At 37.5% G+C, this 24633-nt stretch overlaps 1 protein-coding gene across 1 annotated transcript; it reads left to right on the forward strand.

Moving 5' to 3' along the window:
• Positions 1 to 1055: 1055 nt before the first annotated feature.
• On the forward strand, positions 1056 to 19432 carry LOC140233815 (glucokinase regulatory protein-like). The gene is made up of 16 exons (XM_072313908.1): positions 1056 to 1155; positions 1950 to 2011; positions 4018 to 4086; positions 5020 to 5088; positions 5834 to 5989; positions 7948 to 8001; positions 8462 to 8597; positions 9032 to 9096; positions 10937 to 11087; positions 12274 to 12442; positions 13526 to 13623; positions 14863 to 14933; positions 16210 to 16327; positions 16579 to 16897; positions 17682 to 17859; positions 19319 to 19432. Exons 1-16 carry the CDS (start codon positions 1056 to 1058, stop codon positions 19430 to 19432), a joined length of 1929 nt encoding a protein of 642 aa, XP_072170009.1.
• Positions 19433 to 24633: the final 5201 nt, after the last annotated feature.

Below are 24633 nucleotides of genomic sequence, written 5' to 3' on the forward strand. Positions count from 1 at the left end.
TTGCATTGAAAATTGACAGAAATCAAATGTATATTATTTACTTTCTACCTTAATGAAAGGCACATGACTTAGTTCTATCAGAAAGCGGGGGAATAATTTTCTCATATATGTATACATGTCAGTAACAAGTCATGCAATTTTGTGTGGCATGCTTTTCGTAAGAAACTAAATTATTTGGAATTCTCTCAGTATTTTCTTGCGAACATCAATTGTACACACACTTTTGCAGCCATGGACAGAAACTTTACATATTCATAACTTTTCAACAGATTTAGATACTATTATGTCTTAACCCTTTGAGGATGATATAATCAACATATATTTCCAGTAAAGTACCTGCCCGAGTTGACTCGGGACTATAGTCTTCAGCAAGTTGATACATAATACGCCTTTTGTCTGTTGGTGAGACAATAATTACAGAACATTGAAAGTTATGGTCTTCAGATCAGAGACTGGCACAAGCCTTTGGCAAATCCACTATGGCCATGCTTCAGAAGATAAAGTATACCTGGTACTCAAACGATGCAAAACTTTAAACTCATTTACCACACAAAGTCAACATGCATGTCCAAAGTCCACCTAGTAGATCCTATGTGGTCAGGTCTATCAAGATGCCTAGATGATAATTCAAGATTGACATGTAGGGCTAATTGTACTGCACAGACGACCGTGTTACTGTCTGTTTCCACCAAGTATGATAGTGTGACCTAAAGAAGCTTGTTGATTCTTTGACAGTGAGCACGGTGCCTCACTGGAAACTATTGTGCACAGTACAGCACTGTGCTGTATTGTAACAAGTTATGTTTCGGAGTGTATCAGGTGATGATATCAGTTGATTGACATATCTACCAGTGGAAGCAAAGTAAGGCTAACAGACTTGCTCCTTATATTCAGTGATACATTGTAGAGTGTTTGGCTTGATGTTTGAGCCGGAATCTTTTCCTTGTTTTCTTTAATGCGCATGGACGTGTATTTATATCTGCAGGAAATATCTGTGTCTATTGATTTTGAAATTCACAGAGAGAGCAAGGGGACTCATTTGGCACAACATCACCATGGCATTCCATGCATCGCATGTTATGGTGGAGTCCAAATTGCCCATCACAGAGAGAAGCAACCCCAAAAGTGAGAACATCGACAAAGCTCCCCCAATAGGTAAGTTTGATGCAGAGAGAATGCAAGTGAAAAAACAGAGTCATCTTTTCAAGGTACAATTTAGTATCTGAGCATAAGTCTATAGTCCCTAGTATCTACCACAAATTAAAGTGAACAATCAACTTTTTTCTGCCTAATGATAGAGCTTTGCAGTCTGGCTATTATAGTACTAAGCTGTGTGATGTTGAGACATAAAACTGTCAATATATATAGTTCATTTGATTTTTCATCTATTTATAGAAAAGGAAGAAAAATTAGCTGAAACAGACACTTTAGAAGCAAGAAGGGGAAAGGAGATCTTGTCAGCAGCAATGCATTATTCAAGCTTATACACTAAGAGTTTTGTTTAAAGAGAGAAACAAAACAACAGCATTTGAATCATGTTAGATACAATGGAACTATCTTCTATTATGGGACATGATTTTCAAAATGGCATGTTCAGTATATTTTGGTCAAGTCATTATAGTCATCTTTATCAGGAAAATGTGATGCACACATAAGAGAAGCTAAGGGAAATTTGGCAAAAGAAATCGCTTTTCTTTTGTTTGAATACAAAATGTCCTATTATGGCAAAACATTCCCAAGAATGTTGTACATGCTCATAGGAGAACATTACAAATGATTTGCAATCCCATAATTATGTTTCATACCATTGCTGATTGGTATTCATCCATTATATAGGGCCTACCGGTAGTATTGATGATGTTTTGTAGTGTGCAAAATTTCTTAATGTATTCCTGAACACTCTGTGATGTGATTTCATTTTATCTATTTGATGACGATCTCTGCTCCAGGCATTGTTGACTGTCTTCATGAGTGTGAGAGAGAAATCTTCACTGGTTGGGACAGTTATCAGGTGAGACTAATCACAGATTACAAGGAGTTGAATCAACCCCCCTGAGATCTCGGCCGTTGAAAGTGCAAGGCGGCAATTGCCATGAACATTGGCTCATAATATGTTATACCTGTGGCATAATCTACCAAACTATAAAAAGATTGAAATGTTCATTTTTTTCTATTTCATATTAATTGATAATGCTTAGTATTCATATGCATCAAATCATATGTTTTGCTCTAAATCAGAAAATAAAGCTCCTAGAATCCTAATCTTTTGTGAAAATATTCTTTGCTCTGTAGCATTTCTAACAATTTACTTCAAAAAAAAGTTCTGGTATCAAAATTGAATTCTTATGTATTTTATTGTTTTATTTATTTCTTATGTATTTCTTTGTTTTTTGACCCCGTTTTGTTGTTTTTTGTCGAGCCCACCGGAGATGAGGGGAGACTAAGAGATCGCCTGCGGCGTCTGTCCGTCCGTCGTCTGTCAGTCGTCCATCCGTCGTCTGTCCGTAACGCTACAAATAACTCTTTACTCTGGGCTTCAATTGCAATCACACTTCAAGGGAAGAGGGGTCATACAAAGTTTCATATTATTTACCATATATGAAGGTCACCTCAAGGTCAAAACTCACAGGCAGGGGTCAATGAACTTTAGGCCCCAATGTTAAGTTTTTATGGCGCATTTCTATTATGGGTCATAACTATTGATCCATAACTCCATTTGTGACCAAACTTGGATGGTAGATGTCCCTTGGGGAGTGGATGGTCACCACAATGTCAATGGTCACAAGCATGGGTCAACAAACTTTTAGAGCCCAATGTTAAGTTTTTATGGCGCGTTTCTATTATGAGTCATAACTTTTGATCCATAGGTCCGTTTGTGACTAAACTTGGATGGTAGATGTCCCTTGGGGAGTGGATGATCACCACAAGGTCAAAGATCACAAGCAGGGGTCAACAAACTTTTAGAGCCCAATGTTAAGTTTTTATGGCGCATTTCTATTTTTGGTCATAACTATTGATCCATAACTCCATTTGTGACCAAACTTGGATGGTAGATGTCCCTTGGGGAGTGGATGGTCACCACAATGTCAATGGTCACAAGCATGGGTCAACAAACTTTTAGAGCCCAATGTTAAGTTTTTATGGCGCGTTTCTATTATGAGTCATAACTTTTGATCCATAGGTCCGTTTGTGACTAAACTTGGATGGTAGATGTCCCTTGGGGAGTGGATGATCACCACAAGGTCAAAGATCACAAGCAGGGGTCAACAAACTTTTAGAGCCCAATGTTAAGTTTTTATGGCGCATTTCTATTTTTGGTCATAACTTTTGATCCATAGGTCAGTTTGTGACCAAACTTGGATGGTAGATGTCCCTTGGGGAGTGGATGGTCACCACAAGGTCAAAGGTCACAGGCAGGGGTCAACGAACTTTAAAGGCCCAATGTTAAGTTTTTATAGCACGTTTCTTTTTTGCCATAAATTTTTACCCTTTTATATCTCTTTTTATCTTTTATATCCCATTCGCGTACAATTTCTTGTACGCGAATGGGCGAGACACGTTATGGCACTTGCCTTGTTTCTCAAAATTTATCACAGAACCTTCTTCAATCATGATAATGCTAAAATGAATTGATTATAGCTGATGAAAGTGAAAATATATTTTTGAATAGAATATTTGCATTGACTTCGCACACAAAATCAGGTTTTTGAGCCATTTTCAGTCTGACAAGCAAGTATGAAAGGTCATGCAGCATTGTTACAGTATGCCCAAAGTTCACAAAAATGATGTCATATTATGTGTGCTACTTGAAAGTAAAATGTCATTGAGCGTTGCGGTCAAAACATTTTGCACAGCGGAATTGTCATGGTAAATGTCGAGGAACCATTTGAGGGTTAAGATAATGGAATCTACATGTTTTTTCCATGATCTTTCTTTTGTCTCCTGCTTTCATTGTGCAACCATGTGATTTTTAAGCTCCCAATGGACTATTCTTGTCTTACGTTTGACATTTCACAGAACATTCAGGATGCAGACGTGGTTGACACCATCAAGAGAATTGCAGAAAAGTTGGTGGAAGTCCTTGAGGTAAGTTTTGCCTCATTGCATTCCTGTTGCATCTGAATGTTACATACATGTATTTTGTTTATCTGTCCTGATGTGCAATTTTGCAACTCTCCCATTAGAAATGGTCTTTCTGCCAACTCACATATTCTACTGAAACCAGCATTTGGTTGGTCAGTTGATCAGCTGTTTTAATAGTTGCGTAGATGGACAGATGGTAACATTTGACATTTTATATCTCCTCCTCTCATGCTGGAGAACAGGCATTGCCTGTTTGACACTACCATCACTCACCACTCACAGTGGTACTAAATTGTAACATAAATGGGAAGAATAGATTGCCAACATATTTTTGTAACAATAAGTTTGCTGAATATAATGAAATGGGCATATATGAAATGTATGTCTGTTGACCCAATACTTATTTGTTTACTTGACAATACAACCTCAACCAGATGTTGTATGCAAGTATTATATAATGCACACAGATTGAGCGCACGTTGTAAGAAAGACCTTTTCAACAGGAGGACAAGTCAGTAAACAGATGAAGAGATATCTTCTTTATGAGGATGTCATTTGCTTGTACTTTTTTCCTTATCATTGAGAAGGAAAAGTAAAGTTATTGATAATTGATGTTGTTACATTTGCCTAATTGTTGCCAGTCAGCATCTTTTTTTTTTTTTTGCTTTAAGTTGTGTCTTTGTATCTTTGTGTTGTTATTTTTGACATCTTTCTTTTTTTAAGATAGTTTGATTTTCAATCATGAGGAAATTGTGCATTTTTTTTTTTACCTTTTTAAATTTCATGTCTTATGTCATTTTACTATATGAGATATGGTTTTAGTCATCTGTTTGTCCAGAATTGACAATTGCAAGCAAATTGGTAAGTACTTTGTTTTCTTGGTAGTCAACATCTTCAACATCATTTCTTTTTTTTCTTTTTTTATTCTTTCTGTAGAGCTCTGATAGCTGGGCTGTGATCATCAGTGGCTGTGGTACATCAGGGAGACTGGCCTTCTTCATCAGTGTGAGTTCAGCAAGTTTTTCCTGTTCCAACTTCCCAAGAAGGGACTACAATCTTGTGTCAAACATGTAACAGATAATGAGGATTGTACTATCAAATCTTTTGTTAACAAGCAGAGAATAAGTGTTCTTTTGAATAGGAAGACAGTGTCAATGCCCCCATGCTGATGACAGGAAACGAAACAATAACATTATATAGATATATGTGTATCGATAGATAGATAGATAGACAGACAGGCAGACAGACAGACAAATAGATAGACAGATAGATAGATAAATAGATAAATAGATGTAGAAAGAGAGGGAGATAGAGGTACATCTTGGTTATATCATAATTCATCCAGAGGGGGAATTATCTCAAATGATGTGTTCATATGAGTGCAGTGAATCTGTATTATCAGAAATAAAGAGAGACTGATAGATGAAACAAAGCAAAAATTGAGCACACATGGTGTCTATATTTAGTTCTAAGTTTATGTGGCATTCTGTGTTTCTTTCAGATGGACATTCTAGTCATTAGACTCAGATATTTCTCTATGTAAGACTCTGCTTTCACTTTATAATGCACATTGTGATCATATAAACATAAATGTTAAAGGCTTTGCATGAAGGTACGTACAATAAAACTTTGTTTGACAGGAAGGGACTGCATAAAGGCAATACACATGGAATAAAGAGGTTATACAATTTTTGATGAAATCATGGTGTGTGTTTTTTGTTTTTTTTAACTTTACCGAATTGTAATTCAGACGAAGATGAATGGTCTGATGACAAGGATGGGCCGTAAGCCATGCTGCCATTATCTGATAGGAGGAGGTATCAGGGCACTTACACACTCTGTGGAGGCCTTCGAAGACAGACCAGGACATGGAAGCAAAGACCTGCAGGAGTTGGAGCAAACTCTGGTAAATTTTCCTTTAACTCTGTATAGGGAATGCCATGGTGGCCACATGGTGTGCCACATTATTCTGAGACACCAACATAGTCATCCTTTGAGAAAACATTCTGTTTTTCAAATCCATGTTACTTCTACACAAATCTAGGGAGCAAAGTTGTAGAGAAACTGCCAAGCTTTGCTTTGATGAAAATTGTATGACAAATCGATGATTGATTTTCTTTGAAATGACTAGTAGATACATTACTGTAAAGGCATGATTTTTGCACACAAAACAGTGACAGAAACGTAGAATTTACACGCAAATCTATTAGGAAATACCACTTGATAGTCACTCACCACATAAAATACAAGCTATATGTGAGACGAACGGAAGCGCGAGAAAAGCCTTTATATATATTGCGGCATTTGGCGATTTATCGATCGGTTTGGGCAGGTTTGTGGGTTTGAGCAGAATATGCGAAGTTGGCACACCTTCGACTGAGTCGGATGTGCGAACGTGGCACGTAAGTTTAAAAAGCCATGAATAGCATTGGTCAGCAAATGTGAGCATCGAAGCTCATCGGTAGCTTTCAACTCAAGTTGAGATTCTTCAGCTGTGTGTGTACTTTACATACATAGAGATCAGTGATAAATCTGTGCATAATTCGTAACGGGGATTCTCCAATACTGTAAAACATGATATATTCGCGGCATGAATTTTTTGCGAATTGGCGGCGACGGCCTTTTTTGCGAACTGCCACTGGCATTCATTGCATACAGTGTAGACAAGGACTTTCGCGTGCATTTTCATTTCGCGAATCTTGGCGCTCGCGAAATTCGCAAAATTAGAATGCATGCGAACATTCCTCGTTTTACAGTATATCGGAGGTGGGTCAGCCTTCACACTCTATGGTGTCCCCATTCTACTGGGTCTTTTACCCATACTGTGCTTTCTTCATGGATTGGCAGGCAGGCAGGTGTGCTCCCTTTGCCGATTGGCACGGCTGTCTAGAAACTGAATGACAATGAATAGAGATTGAATCCCCTAATATCTCTATTGCATCACCATGGCCTTCCTGTTGGACTGAGGCACATTGCCACTCCCGCGTGGACTTCCTATTATAACTGAAGTCAAATGTGGAGGGGGACTAAGGCACATTGGTACCTCTGAAAGGTCTTGCTAACTTACGATTACTGCATGTTGATTAAAAAGAGCCTGGCATTTGGAAAGGGTTACATGGATTTTCATTTTCACCTGAAACACTGTGATGTTGAAGAGATCAGTAAGCTTGGATATCGTGCCAGTATGTCGCAAGTGTAACAGCAAGGTAGGCAAGAAGAATGTCCCTTGTGCACTGATTTGTCTCTGAGGTTGTAAATGCTTGTTACGTATAGTCAAACCTGTCGCAGTGGCCACCTGTTTATAGTGGTCGTCTCTTTCATTTGGCCACTGTGTGCAAAAAGTTTGCAATAGACCTAGGTACAGCAGCCACCTCTACCATTCAGCCTTGGGCCACCTAATTTGTGGTTACTGCATGGAGTACATGTTGTCACGGATTTATGGTACAGTCCTGTAATGACAGTGTAATGAAACCCCTTTCTTTCTGTTAATGTTTATGAATCTCAAGTAATGGCATTTTCAGAAACTGCTTTGCTTTGGAAATGTACATTTTTCCTTGCATAAGTGTATCCTTATCAAAGGATATGAATTTTTTGTTATGGTTATGTAGTTCCATAAAATCCTTTTCAAAACTCGAGATAGATGTTACCTCTCTCAGGGTTTTACTCGAGAAAAACAAAATAAAACAAAACTTTAACCAATAAAGAAGAAAAGGGTGACAGATATTGAGTCGATTATATTTTCCAGTTGTATATAAAATGATATTGCATAAACTGTGCTACTTGTATATGTTGGAATTTTTCAAACTTCTCCAGTAATTTTCTTTTTGATTGCACTGTGCATTTGTATGTTTTGTTCTTTTCTAGGCTTCCCAAGGATGTCAGCGAATACTGTTTATTGGCATAACATGCGGTTTGTCGGTACGTAAGGACTATACAATTTTTTATCAGTTTTCCTAGCACTTCACACATACATTATACAGTCATATAATGTACAATATGCACAAAATATTACATTGATTTACATGAATGTATGTTTACTGAATCCAGTGATTTTGTATACATGTTCCTATGAGAGGTCAATCCTTCTATTATCTTTAATAGCAGGTATTGAGTGGACATTGCATTAGTTAAAGTCAATGAATGAAGTTCATTTCAATTTCTTTGCAAAGCCACACTCTCCGTTACAGCGCTGACACAGAAAGTATTTGGATTGAAATGATCATGCAACAGCATCTCCAGTAATAGTATGCAGATAAGTGTGCAATGGGGACTGTCAGTGTACAAAATCATGTGGTAGGTAACCTAAGCTTGCTGAAATGTGTCGTTGACAGTTGTCTGAACTGACCGCAATTTTTTCATTCTTCCCTCTGTCCAACAGGCACCCTATGTTGCAGGACAACTTGACTACTGCCTTGGACGTCCAGAGCAATACACCCCTGTCCTCCTGGGGTTTAATCCAGTGAGTCTGGCCAAGAATCAGCCCATCAAACATTGGGACCAGACTTTCTTCTCAGGTAAGTTACACTAGAAAGGATGACTTGTCACCAACAATTTTGATATTAGGTCCATTCACACACACCTGAAAATAATGCTTTGAAAAAAAAAAAAAAGGAAACAATTAACTATTTGTGCTGTGATCCAGAGACAGATAAATCTTCAGTGTGAATGAGCCTATTGTGCTCCATACTGCATAGTTCAGGTTTGAGGTCTAAATTATAATAATGATGTAATCATGAGGTCTTATTTACCCAGGGTAGCTTCTTCAGTGTTGCCACTGTTCGACCAGACTGGGCCCTGCCATTATTACCCAAGCGTTGCCAGGGTAATTTGCATCGAGAAACCAAAATATTTTGGTTGTGTTTTCCTCTCTTATGTATGAAGTAAACCAGCAGCTTGATGAAAACTGAACAGTGAAAATATTTCTGGCTGGATTTCTCTTTTTGAACAGTGGCAAAGAGGATGGAGGCGGTTGCCGTGGCTTCTCAAGCTTTCATCTTGAATCCTGTTGTCGGGGTGAGTTTTGTGTGGGAAATACTGCATCAAGACTCTACCACTAAATAACCGAGAAGATGCTGTCCATTAAATCAAGTTTCTGGCTTTTATACTTCCTAATGCATAGTTGGATATGGAAACTAATTACTTCATTATTAAACAATGTTATCTCTTCATTTGAAGTTCTGTTGGTTATGAATGTTAACTAATTTGCTTCTTCTGGCAACTTCTGAAAACTAGAGTATAACACCGTCATGTCAGCTGTTATATTTGAATTATACTTCTGGAACTGTTTCACCTTCAAGGAATGATGACATGCATCACTGTATTAGCAAGGAATCTGAAGGGTTTCCTTGAATGATTTGATGAATCAGTTGCATCAATTGTTTTATGTGATTAGTATTCTTTACCCAGGATAGCTGCATCTGTGATGCAGGGTGCTACATAACTTTATTTTGCCACTTAGGCAAGCAGATATTCAAATTTGCTGCAAAACACTCACCCGAAAAGAAAGTCCAAAATGTAAGAAAATGATATAGTCAAGGGCTTAATAAAACACAATACTTGGAATAAACAGCACACATTGATTCGCACGCTTAAACACAATGGAGTAACAAACTCTGTCTGATCAAGTGTTGCCAATGCATTGCATTGGAGCTTCTGCATGTAAGTGTTTGAAAGCTGCTGAAATAAAATGGAAAGTACATTGCATCACTAAACAGCCATTATCTTTGGATTTTATGTGGTAAACTTTGTGGGTTTGTTGGGAGGGGGGATTAAGTGAAAAACAGGTGGCTTCAAAACTATATGCTTACCCAATTCGGGCAAGTTGTTCTTATTCAAAAACACTTGCCCGAATTTGATTTTCCTTGCCCTAGGCAATTGGGCAGGTGCTTATGTAGCACCCTGTGACGCATCCATTGTTTTATGCGATTAATATTCTTTACCCGGGGTAGCCCCATCAGTGATGCATCAATTGTTTTATTTGATTAGTATTCTTTACCCGAGGTAGCCCCATCAGTGACTTATACATTCTTATACTTATTTCAGGGCTGCACACGAACCCATATTTTCTAATGGTCTGATCTGTGTAGATGTTTGTCAGACAAGTAGGTACCCGGTTTTTCCATCTTTTACTGGTCCGGCAGTGATTTTCACTGGTCAGGGAACATCAGACCAGTGCCACTGTGCAGCATTACTTACGTGAATCATGCTTTCAGAAATGTTTCATCCTGAACAAATAACAACATGCATCAGTGTACTCTATCAATCAATCAAATGATAAATTTATCATTTAGTCATCAAATCATCAATCAATTATTACAGTCAATCAAGCAATCAATCAATCTATTATATCTACTTTATATACCTAATCTATCGAGATATCGATATATTATATGTATGTATGTATGTAATGTATGTATCTATGTATGTATGTATGTATGTATATAATATGTATGTATGTATGTATGTATGAATGTATATATGTAAGAATGTATCTATATATTTATAACTATCTGTGTATCTATCTATCTGTCTGTCTATCTATCTATTTATCTGTCTGTCTATCTATCTATCTATCAATCTATCTATTTATCTGTCTATCTATTTATCTGTATGTCTGTATATTTGTCTATTTATCTATCTATCTGTGTATCTATCTATCTGTCTATCTGTCTACCTACCTATTTATCTGTCTGTCTATCTATCTATCTATTTATCTGTTTATTTATTTATCTATCTATCTATCAATCTATCTATCTGTCTATCTATCTATATATTTATCTGTCTATCTATCTATTTATCTGTATATCTGTATATTTGTCTATTTATCTATCTATCTGTGCATGTTCTTCTCCAGCCGGAGGCTATCACTGGATCATCCAGGCTGAAGGGGGGTGGAGCCACCAAACTTCTCCTGGAAGCATGCTTCTTCTCTGCATTCTCTTCCATCAGCATCTCAGCCACACCCACTGACACCCAAGACCAACATCTTGTCAGGCCGTATGCAGGTTAGATAGCAAATTTAGAAAGTGACAATGGCGTTCGTACATTGACCCATGAATATGCATACATGCATATTCATACTAGTAAAAATGCATGAATGTGGGGAAATCTGTGGGGGTGGAAAAAGGAAGGCATCCTACTGCCCTAGAAGTAAAGGTTGCCTTTCCGTCTGCCTAAATGTTCAGCGGTAATGCAACAATATGGTTTTGGGTTTTTTTTGACAAAATGAAGGGTGAGCTGTTGGGTTACAACATTATTTCTTCTTCGAGTCTTTCTAACCACTTGTAATTTCCTTAGAATATATCTTCCCAGATTTATACATACGTTGTACTGAGAGGGATGGTCTCATAAGATTATGCATCATTAGGCTCCCTGACCTTTGACCTACTCAGTATTTCTTCATGCCCTTATGCCCTGACAAAAAATGAATCCTCTATAAGATTTTGGAATTATGATATTGAGATGTATGTAGCACATAGACAGATTCCAGATAGCTCATTGGAGTCTCATCCGTGATTTTGACATGTGAGTGTTGGAGGCTCTATAGATAACTGTATACACCATATATTTCATGGGGTTTCCACTTTCGCGGATTTTACGAGTCCGGTGCTATTCGCAAATGTTACAAAACACTAAAGCATTAACTTTGATCCTGACATGACATGACATTTGCTCTTGCGACAATTGCTCCGGTCTTATTTTCTCCAAAGGCTTAGGCTTAGGATAGGGTGGTGATAGGGTTTTAGGTTTAGTTTTATATGAGCATTAGGATGTGGGTTACGTTTGTGACTGGCTTAGCGTGCAAAAATTTCATGGGAGCAAAAGTCACGGAATTGTGACGTACATTCCTGCATATCTCCATCCATTACTTGCACTCAATGATCGCACATTCAACCACCAACAAAATTGTCTGAAAGTCACAATTTGCAAAAAATAATACTCACTACTATGCCACATACAGTATGCGGTATGCAGACTTCTATGTGAATGTGTCACACACATATTTATTGCAGCAGCCAGCTTTGCACAGCAACCACTCAAAACCTCTGTAGAGAGGGGGAAAAGTGTGATTAGGACCCTTTTTAAAATCGTAATAGTGGCAGTCACCACGTCTGAGGTAAATTTGTGTGTGTAGAAATGGTGGATGTTTTCTCCTTCAGAAAGCCCATGATTGTTTCTTTATAATTTCAGAAGTAAAGCTGCCACCAGCTGATGTGGGACAGAGTATGAATGGAGTCCAGGGTAGGCATGGTGATGAACTGCCGAGTATTCTGATGGAGACGTACCAACAACACTGGGAAGTTTCCCACCGGGCAGCCAGGGAGCAGGTGGCAGAGGTTGTTGAAATGGCAGGCAAGAGGTGATTCTAGTTGTACATCCTCCCTTCACACACTGGCAAGATTCTGTGATGTATCGTGTCGTGGCCGAGTGGATAAGAGCGCACGTTCATCAATTACACGAGCATGGTTTGGGTTTGTGAGTGGAGAGTGAGCACTGTCAGTGCTGGCGGGAAATAATGTATTCAGGGACTGGGGTGATTGCTGGCGGGAAATAATGTATTCAGGGACTAGGGTGATAATAGTACGTATGCGTGGATTTGGTGAAATATAAATACATGTTGTTGTTGTTATTATGTTTTTTGTAACTATGATTATGATGATTATAATAACAATTATTATTATCATTATTATTATCATCATCATGATCATTGTTGTTGTTGTTGTTGTTGTTTGTCATTGATGGTGTGTAAGGCCCTGCATTTCTGACCACTACAGATAAATACTGATCATAGCAGTTTGTTTTCTGCCTTTCATCTTGATGCCCTTCCTCGGTATGAATAGAAGATTGATAATCATATCTTTGAATTAAGAAATCTGGATTTCACCCCAAAAGGGAGCCACTAGGCCTGCATATCTTTTTTTTTTTTTTTTTTTTTTTTTTTTTTTTTTTTTTTAAGGATTGTGCAGACTTATCCATTAGTAGTAGAAGCAAAAATGTAATGCCCTGCAGCTTACTGGTGGGTAAAAGTTACTTGTGTCATAATCTTGAGGGGGCCTTTGATGGCTTTGAAGAGTATCTGAGGGAATTATTGCCAATTTAATACTTCTTCAATCTATAATGAACAGAACATCATTTAATCCTCATTAAACTGAGCTGCCTTCAAGACCAATTGAAATTTCCTCATTTTATGGGGTACAGTATGTCTTTATTTCAGGGATAAAGATGAAATATCATGACAGAAATGGGATGTGCAATACCACCTCAATATATCAGATATCTCGCTCAGTATATTCAACCTAGTAATGAGTTTCCACTGTATTGCACCCCTCTTGCATTCTGCTTGATACGTGTAGCAATTATGCTCTTGAGTGACCACCCATCTTGTGATTGTATCATTGTATGAGTTTCGGAAGCATTCTTTGTCTCTTTGTTTAATTTCCAGTCTGCGTGCCGGAGGTCACGTATATTACATCGGGCAGGACAAGACTGGAATCCTGGGCCTGATCGATGCTTCCGAGTGTCCGCCAACGTTTGGCTCAGGTGAAGAAAGGCAGAAGAATGCCAGCCTGTCAGTTTTACGATTACAAAATTGACCAAATATGTGTTGCACGCACGGTTGTACAGTTTTGATGAACTGATGAAAACAAATTTTCTTTTTTTTTTTTTGGATGATGAACTTCAGATATCATGATAAACCTGTTGAGGATGAGTCCAAAGTATACTCGGGCAAGTGCCTATGGGAAATGCCTCTTGAAGCAAAATCAGTCCATCCTCAGTCTGTTAATGAGTGGAATATTAAATACTAGTATGATGTAACATTCAAAGCTTTGGCAATTTCTAGTACAAATGCATGTACAATTGTATGCACAATTGTATGAAATTCCTCCAAACATCTTAACAAATTGTGTACATTTCAATTTGGGGGTTTTTGTTTTTGATTTCTAATACTTAGGTTAGAAAAGACAATGCAGAGGAGCTGAAACCCAAAGAAAATCCTCCCCAGAGGATGCAATAATACAACAGGCAAATTGTGGTAGAAAAAGCAACATTTTGGCTATTATCAGTCTCACCTTCCCCCACTTTTATATTAAGTGTGTGTGCCCACTTTAAGACATTAGTGTGGTGTCTTTCATTTCCTTGTTTGTCTCTCTCTCTCTCTCTCTCTCTCTCTTTCTCTCCGCACTTGAGCATATGCATAATACAGTGGACTCCCGTTATAACGAAGCCCTTGGGAATGGCAGTTTTCTTTCATTATATCGAAATTTCGTTACAATATACAATAAAGATACATAGAGCCAATAATGTTGCAACTTGAATTTTTATTTCGTTGTAACTGGAATTTTGTTATAACCGTGTTCGTTATAACGGGAGTGCACTGTAGACTTTTTGAATAGTAAAGACTCTGGCACTGAAGTGTTTTTCGGTGAATTCCACTTGTTTGAGGCATAAATTTCTGTTGCTGCACACCACTGTGATGTCATGCTCTATTCAATTTGTGCGCAGTGGAATGTGACATGGCTTCCTACACACCTATAATTATTCTTGAAACTTTGTCAAATTGTTGCATATATATATATATATATATATATATTTTTTTTTTTTTTTTTTTTTTTTTTGATAAGCAGTGGCATGTGGCATGACTTGTATCTCATTGTTGACAAATTGTGATTGTCAGTAATTATGAAATTATGATATTGTAATTCCTATGAGGCTGGTAGCATAGTTTGTGTTTTGAGCATGTGTCTCTTTAGTGATGATAGTAACTCTCTTTTTGTACAGATTTTGACGATGTGCGAGGATTTTTGAAGGGAGGTCTTGCAGCAGTAGGGGCCAATTATCACAAGACATCGGTAGCGTTGCTTGCTTGTTATTGTTTTTCCCCTCATCTTTTTCTTTTGTAGTCTATGATTTACGTTGAGGAGAGAGTGTATTGACGAGTTTTCTTTGTATCACACTTGTTAAACTGCTCTTCCTGCAGGCATTGTATGAGTTGCACCAGGCTTAAAGTTACTGTACAGTACTGGTTGAGGTGAGGATTCAGGTTTATGATTTTTTTTGGTGAGATAATGATAAACCTCTCATGAAATATGAAAGAGCATGTAATTTCAAGTAGGATTCAATGTTTATTTGATGAAAATTGGCCTGAAATGGCTGAGATATCCAAAAAAGCGATCCTATAATAAACTTGACAGGCCACACCTTTTATTAGGATCTCTTTGTTTTTCCTTGTTTTTAGATATCTCAGTCATTTCAAAACCGATTTTCATCAAATAAACTTTTGATTCCCCTTAGAATTGTATGCTCTTGAACATTTTGTAAAGTGGTATCTAAATATCTCGCAAAACATTACAAGCTGAATCCTCACCTCAACCAGTACTGTACAGTCCATTATGAACAAACCGCAAGCCATATTCGTTTGAATGTGTACTATAGAGATGTGTGGGAGAAATGTACATTTACAAGACTAGTGTTAACTGCAATTGTTAGTTCTCTTTCTAAACAGTGCTGAAGGTAGACAAATATTCTCATAGATGAGTATGAAAAACAAACAAACATAATAACCTTGAACCATTTTTATTGGATTCAGTCAGATGGTTCTTATGTGTAGGTAGCTACACAGTATGAGGGAGATCGTAATAGGTGTATAGTGTTACTGAGGTCATTGTTAGATGTGAACAGGCATTTTGGTACATCTCTCTCTAAAATTCTTCAGATTACGACCAGGATGTACAACTCTGCATGCATGTGATGAAATCATTAATTATCAAAGAGAACTGTGATTCACACTCTCTTATAAATTTTTTTGATGTCTGTATATACTTCCGTTCCCACTTTGATATCTACATTTGTGCTATTCATTTTAAGTAGCTGCAACAAAAACTCATCGTGAAATAAGAAATGGAGGAGAAGAATATGATCATGATGATTTGCATCTCAAAGTCAGAGCATTTGAATGAGTCACTTCTAATTCATATTTCATAATTTATCAAGAGCAAAAGGTCATAATGCGAGAATGTCCATCTCTGAGTACTGAAAAAAAAAAAACCAACGTGTTTTGAGGGAAATTAAATGATAAAGAGCATTCTAACAGTTGTTGTGCTAATTGTCATTTCGATTCTGACGTAGGATTATACGAGCCATGCTGATGTTTTGAAGGATGAGACGTCCACTCTGTTCTTCCAGGAACACATCATTCCCACCATCAAGTCACATGATACGGTCATTTTCCTTCTCCTCACTAATGGTGAGCATTTAACGCTCCACTTTAATTGTATTTTGTTGGGGTTTTTTTTTGTGTGTGTGTGTTTCTTCGAGATGCAAAATACTTTTTCAAAGGCCACATAAGGGCAAAACTGAATCTTTGTCTTTTAACCCATTGAGGATGAGTCCCAGGTACACTTGGGCAGGTGTCTGTGGGAAATGCATGTTGTAGCAAAATCAGTCCGTCATCAAAGGTTAAGTTGATAACTGTTCTCATCTTCTCGTTACCGACAGAAACCAACTTCAAGGAAGAAATGGGTGCCCTTTATCACCGTGTTCTGTCAAACACCTCTCACATTGGCATCGTATCCACACAGGCTATCCCATCCTCCTCGTCGCCATGGAAATGCTGCAAAGAGGTCATCCTGCCTCATCCAGATGAGGTGGTCGGAGAGAAACTCAGAAGAATGGGCGTGGCCAGGGCTGTGGTAGAGGAAGTCATCCAAAGTCTGACGGAATTCTCCTTGAAGTCCGTCCTAAATTCCATCAGCACTGGTGCACACATTGCAAAGGGAAAGGTCCTCAAGAATCTTATGGTGGACCTCCGACTCAGGTACAAGTGGATTGTAAAACAAGTCATCTTCCTTTATCTTCTATTGCTTAATTTTTCTTCTTTTTGTGGGAGGGGGTAGGAATAATATAGCAAATGATATATAGCAAATATAGATACCATGTGTATATATATATATATATATATATATATATATATATATATATATATATATTATATGCATGAAAAATCTTTGAATGTTTCAGTTGTTTCATGCATATTCATGATTTATAATGCTATTTTGAGGGTTAGCAATATCTTCAGCCAAGATCAAGAAGGAAATTATGGGAGTTGACAAAGGAGACGAGTTGTAAGTTTGAGTGTAAAATGCATATCTGAAATTAAAATGTGTGTTGTTGTTGTTGTTGTTGTTGTTGTTGTTGTTGTTGTTGTTGTTGTTGTTGTTGTTGTTTTTAAGTAGAAATCAAACGTAAAAAGAAATAATGGCTTTATTCTATCACCAAGCACAGAAGGGTAGAATTTTTGGAAAGCATTATGTTTTATGTGCTGGAATAAGAATTAGGAACTAATTCATTGCTCATTATTATGAGCAGGCCTATTGCAGCATGAAGAGACAGTCCTGTGCAACAGAATAACAGATAGAGGTAGCTGTTATATTGTGGGAGTCTGAGAATGCTGTGTCGTGCAAAAATTTTCATCTTAATATCAAGCCCACACACACACACATTATACACACAAAACAGCAACAACATCAACATGAAAATTGGTGCTCCCAATTGATATTATATCTCTCTGTCATCTGTTTCCCTGGTGCATTTAACCACAGCAACTCCAAACTCTTTGAGCGGGGCATCAGCATAGTGGCCAGTTTTGTCCAGCGCTCCAATAAGGGTACGGAGGCCAGAAATGCAGTACTCCGGTCCATCTATCGCACCAATGAACATGATAAAGTCTCCCACAAACCCCTATCCAGCATCATTGAGCGGGCTGGCTGTGTAGAAAAGGTAAGACAATAGTTATACGGATGTTAAAGGGGATGGCTAGGAACCGATCAGTGGGAATGCTGAGGGATGATTGTTCCAATCCTTGTGGGATTCATTGAAGAGTACATTATATATCTACTGTTGTGTGAAAATTATTTGCTTCAGAACGGTCTCATATTCAAGTAATGTGCAGATTAATGCCATGTCACTGACCAGGCATGCTAACCTGGAAACATGAAACTGCACATTACTTGAATATGAGACCATTCTGAAGCAAATAATTTTCACACAACAACAGATATATAATGTACTCTTAAATGAATCCCACAAGCACTGGAACAATCATCCTCCAGCATTCCCACTGATTCCAACTGATCAGTTACTAGCCATCCCCTTTAAATGCATTTGAAAAAACGCTGGTAACAGAAAGAAATCGGTCTGATGTAAATACTTTCCCACTTTGTTTCTTATCCCAGCCCTGCCTTCTGAAATTATCACTTTCACGTATTGAGAAATTGTTCAATAAGCTGTGCTTTATTCAGGTCCCTCATAACATTAAATGTATAAACCTGCTTCAATTTTGTATCAAAACTGATATGCATTGTACAGGTACATGCTCCCATGATGTGTGTGTGTGTGTAAATGCTAACTATGTGAATGTTTGTGAAAATAAACTGAATCTGAAACTGAAAAAGCGATGAGCATAGTGGGGGATGATAGTTAAAGCAAATATTAATGTGTGAACAACTGACAAGTGTTAAATTCTTCCAATTTTTTTGCATGTCTTGAAGAAGTTATTCACAGATGTCATTTTGATAGTAATCCTTAAAAAAAGGTCTCTGTAATCCAAATGTATGTTGGCCTCTACTGATGCCTTGTGGGTTGTACATAACCAAATCACTGAATGCTTCATGAAAATATACATCATATACTTTCAAACATGATTTCATTACTTTCTGCACCCCATTAAGCTCCACCTCGAAAAATATCCTCCGGGTCATCTTTATTCATACTTAGCTGTGACATCATCCTCCTGTAACACTTGAGCTGAGCAATTAACGTAGTCCTGTACATGTACATGCCCTACCATTCATTGCTACGTAGTACATCAAAAATTGGTCCTGACAAACATCTGCAAGAATATGAACATGTGGTGATGGTGAAAGTGCAGGTAGTACCAGCAGCAGGGGCGGATCCAGGAATTCCGTAAAGAGGGGGCGCATTTACAAAATTAAAGGGGGGCGCACGCACCCTCCCCAATTTTTTTTTCTTTTTAGTTCTGTTGTTTCAACAAAAAAATAAAGGGGGGGGGGGGGCATGTGCCCGATGCGTTCCTCCCTGGATCCGCCACTGAGCAGTGAATAGTAAGGCATATAAATGATGTGTCTATTGTTCAGCTGAAATGACCCCCCCCCCCCCTTTCCCCTCCCCCTATGTGCCATGTCCGGGAGTTGGAATTGCTCTTTGTCTTGTCCTCCAGGTAGTGCCAGTTGCCATCATCCTTGCCGTTGGGGAATGCACAGTGGAGGAGGCGGAGGAGTTGCTAAGAGACGAGCCCATCATACGTGAAGTACTCTCCGAGATGATCCCTTAGTGCTGATATCCCATGACGCATAACATTTCATGTCTATACAGAGTTTGATACAGGTTACCTGCGGGTTTTTTACAATATGAACCTACTCATGGAATATGGTGTTCCAGATTCATTCATTTTCAAAAGCACAGATTTTGTAGTACCATGTGTAGGGCCTATATTTCTTGCCTATATGCATACCATATATAGAGTTTTCTATATTATCTAACTCATGAATCACAACTCATGAATAGTGACACTTGAGGTAACCACAGTGCCCACTGTTTTCCAAACAACTTACCTCAGAGGGATTGTCTGTTTACAGGGAACTGTCTGCAGAGATTAAAATCAGATACAATTAACCCTTTGTGTGCCTTGAGTGCATATTGACACAGAAAGCCTAATACCATTCTATACACTGCCCAATGTCCCTGGCAAAGAATGGCTTAGATCAACCAGAGGCCCATTTCATAAAACTTGTCATCAATGACAACTGCCACATTTCTATGACAAATTTGCTCTCAGCCAATCAGCTGCAAGGATTTCAGTAGCTTGTCACATCTATGACAAGTTGTCATCACTGATGACAAGTTTTTTGAAACGGGCCCCAGACATGACCTGAAGGATAGATGATTTGGATATGACATCAAATGGAGAACTTGGATTAGCCCTGATTGCCAAGCAACTTCAGTCTATCACGTCATGAAAGATGTTAGAATAGCAGTTCTTTCTACACTGTAAATGCGCAAATTTTGTGGTACAGTACATTAATTTTTGCGCATTTCACGCTACTTTTGGCTAGCGCGAATTTTAATACCCTTGAAAATATCTTCACAATTTGCTCATTTTTGAATGGTTTGACAATTGTGCAGAGCAAATTCAAGAACCCGCAAATATATTTTTGAGCCGCTCAATGCGAAAAATTAATCACGCAAAAATATGAACGTTTACAGTAATACATGTAGCGAGTGCTTGCAGCAGTGGCCAATCAGAAAGCAGGATTCTTGCCATGCCATGACACTTGTCATATTGCTGCGACAATTTTTATCAAATTTGAGCCCTGAATACAGGACTGCTAAGAATGAAGTAATGTCTGATGTTTTGTGTGACTCTTTGAATAGAGAATTTCTGCAAAGCAATGGCATGACTGGTCTTAATTCCAGGCTTTTGTGGTAATATGGAAGCCATGCTATAGGTGGAGGTACATGCACGTGCAATAGGGTCAAATAGAATTATCTCATGGTTTGGATAGCCATTTGTGAGACACGTTTGTGACATGGGCGACATGTCCGCATAGAATGTGCAATTTTTGCAAACAGACCATTGGGAGAGGAGTTTGACAAACTCTTGGAAGGTAAAGGAATGGTATAGTTTTGATTGAGGTGTAGCTTGAGGTTTTCAACTTTTTTTTGTGAGATATTGTGAAACTTCTTATGAAATATCAATGAACATATCAAATTCCAAGAGGAGTTCAATGTTTATTTGATGAAAATCGGATTTTGAAATGGGTGTTACCGTGAGATATCGAAAGCAAAGAGGTCCTGATAAAAGATGGGACCCATCTTTTATAAAATCACTTTGCTTTACTTTATTTTTGGATATTTCAGCCATTTCAAAACCAATTTTCATCAAATGAACTTTGAATTCCTCATAGAATTGTTTGTTCTTTGATATTTTATTAGTGGTTTCTAATTATTTTGCAAAAAGGTTGAAATCTGAATCCTCATCTCAACAAAAAACTACACCATCCCTATAAATATGAGTGTCATTCTTTCAAGCTATGGGAAAGGATCATTGGGAGAAATTTCTAATCATTGACATACTGTAGTTGTGTTTTCACAAGAATGTGTGCTCAGAACAATATCGGATTGGTTCACGTGATAAATGCTTAGCATGTCCTAACCTTTGCTATACGAAATGGGGTTTATTGCCAGACGCATTTGGAATGGGGCATACAAAAACAATTTTTGTGCCAAAGTGATTTGCAATATTTGTGTCATTGCAATGTTGTGTTAAATTGTGTGCCTGAACAATCTTAAAGTGTCCTATGTACGTTAAATGTTACATATTCAATATATTTTTGTATAGAGAAAGATTATATTTTATCATCAGATTATGTGTACTTATCCTTTATACTAGTTGCTTTTGTACTCACATTAGCTTAAGTCATACGAAGGCAGAGTCGGGGTACAGAGTGTAACAGCATGATTAAACATCAAGAAAAAAATGTTTCAGGAACGATGTTTGAATGTGAAAGAAAATCAACATATCTGTGACCTTCTTGTATTGATTGGGATACTGCTGTCTTATTGAGTAAAGTGCTCTATGCATTTGATGCTGTGAAAAAAGAAAAAAAGTCACTATTCCATATCTTTAACCTTACTTCATTCCATTCTGTTAGACTCAGGAAGTTGACAATATGATGTACTTTCGTAGACTTTGCTCATTGTAAAAAAAAAAAAAAAAAAACCAGAAGAAGTATTTTGTTATATTGTTGAGTAGTTTGTTACATTGTTGAGTAGTTAAAGATGTGACTTTGCAGTCATTAATATGACCTGTTTCCACTACCATGCCTATTTCAGGGCTCAACATCATTTTTTTCTCTGTTGGCCAGTTCAGGCCACTATTCAGAATGATTTTTAAATAAAAAACATGTTGTGGCCCGAATTAATCAGACACACAAGAATTCATTTTGAATCTTAGTCAGACCACCAGAAGGCCACCAAAAGATAAATTTGGTGGCCCGACATGGCCGATGTATATATGTGTATGTGTTAGAATTAAAGGGTCTACAATAGGCCTAGGCACTACTCGCCAGTGATTGGCGTACACTATCAGTGTACATGTAATTCCTTTTTCCTTTGAACATAAATCGATGGTTGCATGTTTAGATTTGTTGGATTTATTGTGGTCCTGAACAATGATGATGGCATAGGAGGTTCACACGTTTCATAAGTGTATCAGTCTAATTCCATCACATACCTCTTGCTTAACAAGCTCACCTGTGTATGATCTATGCATGCTTTCTTCTGTTGTTCTGCTTTGTTGAGCTTTTATTTTTTTTTTTGGGGGGGGGGTACATGAAAGAAAATAAGGCTTAAAGGACAAGTTCACCTTCATAAACATAAGGATTGAGAGAATGTAGCAATATTAGTAGAACACATCATTGAAAGTTTGAGGAAAATCAGACAATCCGTTCAAAAATTATGAATTTTTGAAGTTTTTGTGCAGTCACCGCTGGATGAGAAGACTACTGCAGCGTATGATGTCACATGACAACAATATAAGGAAAATATAAAGAGAATTTCACAAAATATCATCTTTTGAAAAAAGTACACATTCCCTTGACTCCTTACTGACATATATGTTATGGGTAATATTATTCCCCCTGCCTTTAGAAAGAGGCAAGTCAAGTATTATTTTATCATGCGAAAAAAGTGAAACTATGTTGAATTTTCTTGACATTTTCTGTATACTGTTGTACGCATATGACATCACAAGCTGTAGTAGTCTCCTCATCCAGCAGCTCCAACACAAAAATTTTAAAAATTCATAACTTTTGCATCGATTGTCTAATTTTCCTCAAACTTTCACTGATGTGTTCCACTAATATTGCTGCATTCTCTCAATCCTTATGTTTATGAAGGTGAACTTGTCCTTGAACGTTTCTGCCATCTAATGCACATCAGAATATTTGTCTCTTGATATGTTAACTGTGACAAGGAACTCACTGTGGTGATTTCTGTCATATTATGCCAGCTTTCGTAAGTCTCTCTTTTTTTTAGCCTTATCAGCTTAGTTTAACCAAATTTTCGAACATTTATTCTTTTTATAATGGCAAACATTACGGTTTGCATGTAATACTTAAGCGTAATGATGTACATTTCTATAATACACGTATCTCCATAGTCGACAGGGCCTACTAAATTTCAACACGTTATAAGTAACAGTGGAAAATGGATTCCAAGTCGGATGAGTGATCGCTAATTTTCGCTATCATTATTGAATAACGCATAGGACCAATGCGGACGAATGCACACACACATTGAGGTAAGGCGTATTTACTTCAAGGTACGACTTTACAGAGTTACATTCCGTCTTACAGGTTCTCATTGAATGTCAACTATTTATTAAAACACTCACATAATGGGTGGCAAACTGTGTCTAAGGTCAGTGCATTCTTCCAAAATGTTTAGATATCACATCACGCACTGGAAAGGCAATTGGTGTTAATCATGTGGAAAAAAAAACAACAACAACAACAACAACTCTGTTTTATAGGCATTACGCATAACCATTAATGCATGTCTTATACACTAAGTACTGTTGACAATATGCTTTTATATAAGCTAACAAGACGGTTAGTGCTCTTGCTCATCAGAGATAGATAATCAGTTATGCTATTTGCATCTTGTTTTTCCGAGTAATCGACGTCTCCAAGGTCTGCTTTAATTCTAGTGGGTCACCCATTCCATCTCTTTATTCACTTCCGAAGGTCAGAATATTCTTGCAAAGTACATGTATGCAATGTTTTTCATATAGGCCTACTATGTATTCATTCATACATACGTTTTAATATACTTTATAACTTTCTTCGTTACTTCTTTACTTATATGCTCTGTATTGTGTACCGCCTTTTGTTCGATGGGAATAAAGTTATCTAGAGTACTACATGTACTCAATTGAAAAGTGATTGAATTGATGATGATTATAATAACAAAAATAAAAGAAAGAATGTGTAAATCTACACACTTCCACCTGCAGAAAGGACGAAACATAAACATGTGTCTGAGTACATAGTGACAATGAGCAAGACATGATTATTACAGTAGAATGTAATTCTTTCTTATTATAGCTGGAGAACAAAATTTGACCTAATTGTACGAAACTGAGCATCCCGACTTGAATATATATCAAACTATAAAATACGTTATAGGTCCTATATACCCTGAGATGACAGCTATCCAGTTAGCAACAATCAAACATCTGATATAACCCCGTTTACAGAAAAAAAAAAGAAAAAAAAGAGATGTGCTACTACACAAATATTCATTGACTGCATAAGGCGAAAAAGCTGCGCTATGCGAGCTATGAGTCATGCATGTTATCTGCGAAATAACTCTAAATGATGTTGGGAATACATTGTTCGACCGCAGGACGATGATTAGTGGTAAAAGCACACTAAAAGCATGTATACAGAAGGAACGTATTGCATTTTATTC

The sequence above is a fragment of the Diadema setosum genome, chromosome 10 (genome assembly GCF_964275005.1).
Source record: "Diadema setosum chromosome 10, eeDiaSeto1, whole genome shotgun sequence".
NCBI classification, from domain to species: Eukaryota; Metazoa; Echinodermata; class Echinoidea; order Diadematoida; family Diadematidae; genus Diadema; species Diadema setosum.

What these genes read in the sequence shown, in the direction of transcription:
- LOC140233815 (XM_072313908.1), top strand. Translation starts at nt 1,056, where the DNA reads ATGGCATTCCATGCATCGCATGTTATGGTGGAGTCCAAATTGCCCATC. An exon ending in GACTGGCCTTCTTCATCAGT is followed by an intron (nt 5,089 to 5,833) that starts GTGAGTTCAGCA and finishes ATTGTAATTCAG; the next exon opens with ACGAAGATGAATGGTCTGAT. An exon ending in TTTCCTTCTCCTCACTAATG is followed by an intron (nt 16,328 to 16,578) that starts GTGAGCATTTAA and finishes CGTTACCGACAG; the next exon opens with AAACCAACTTCAAGGAAGAA.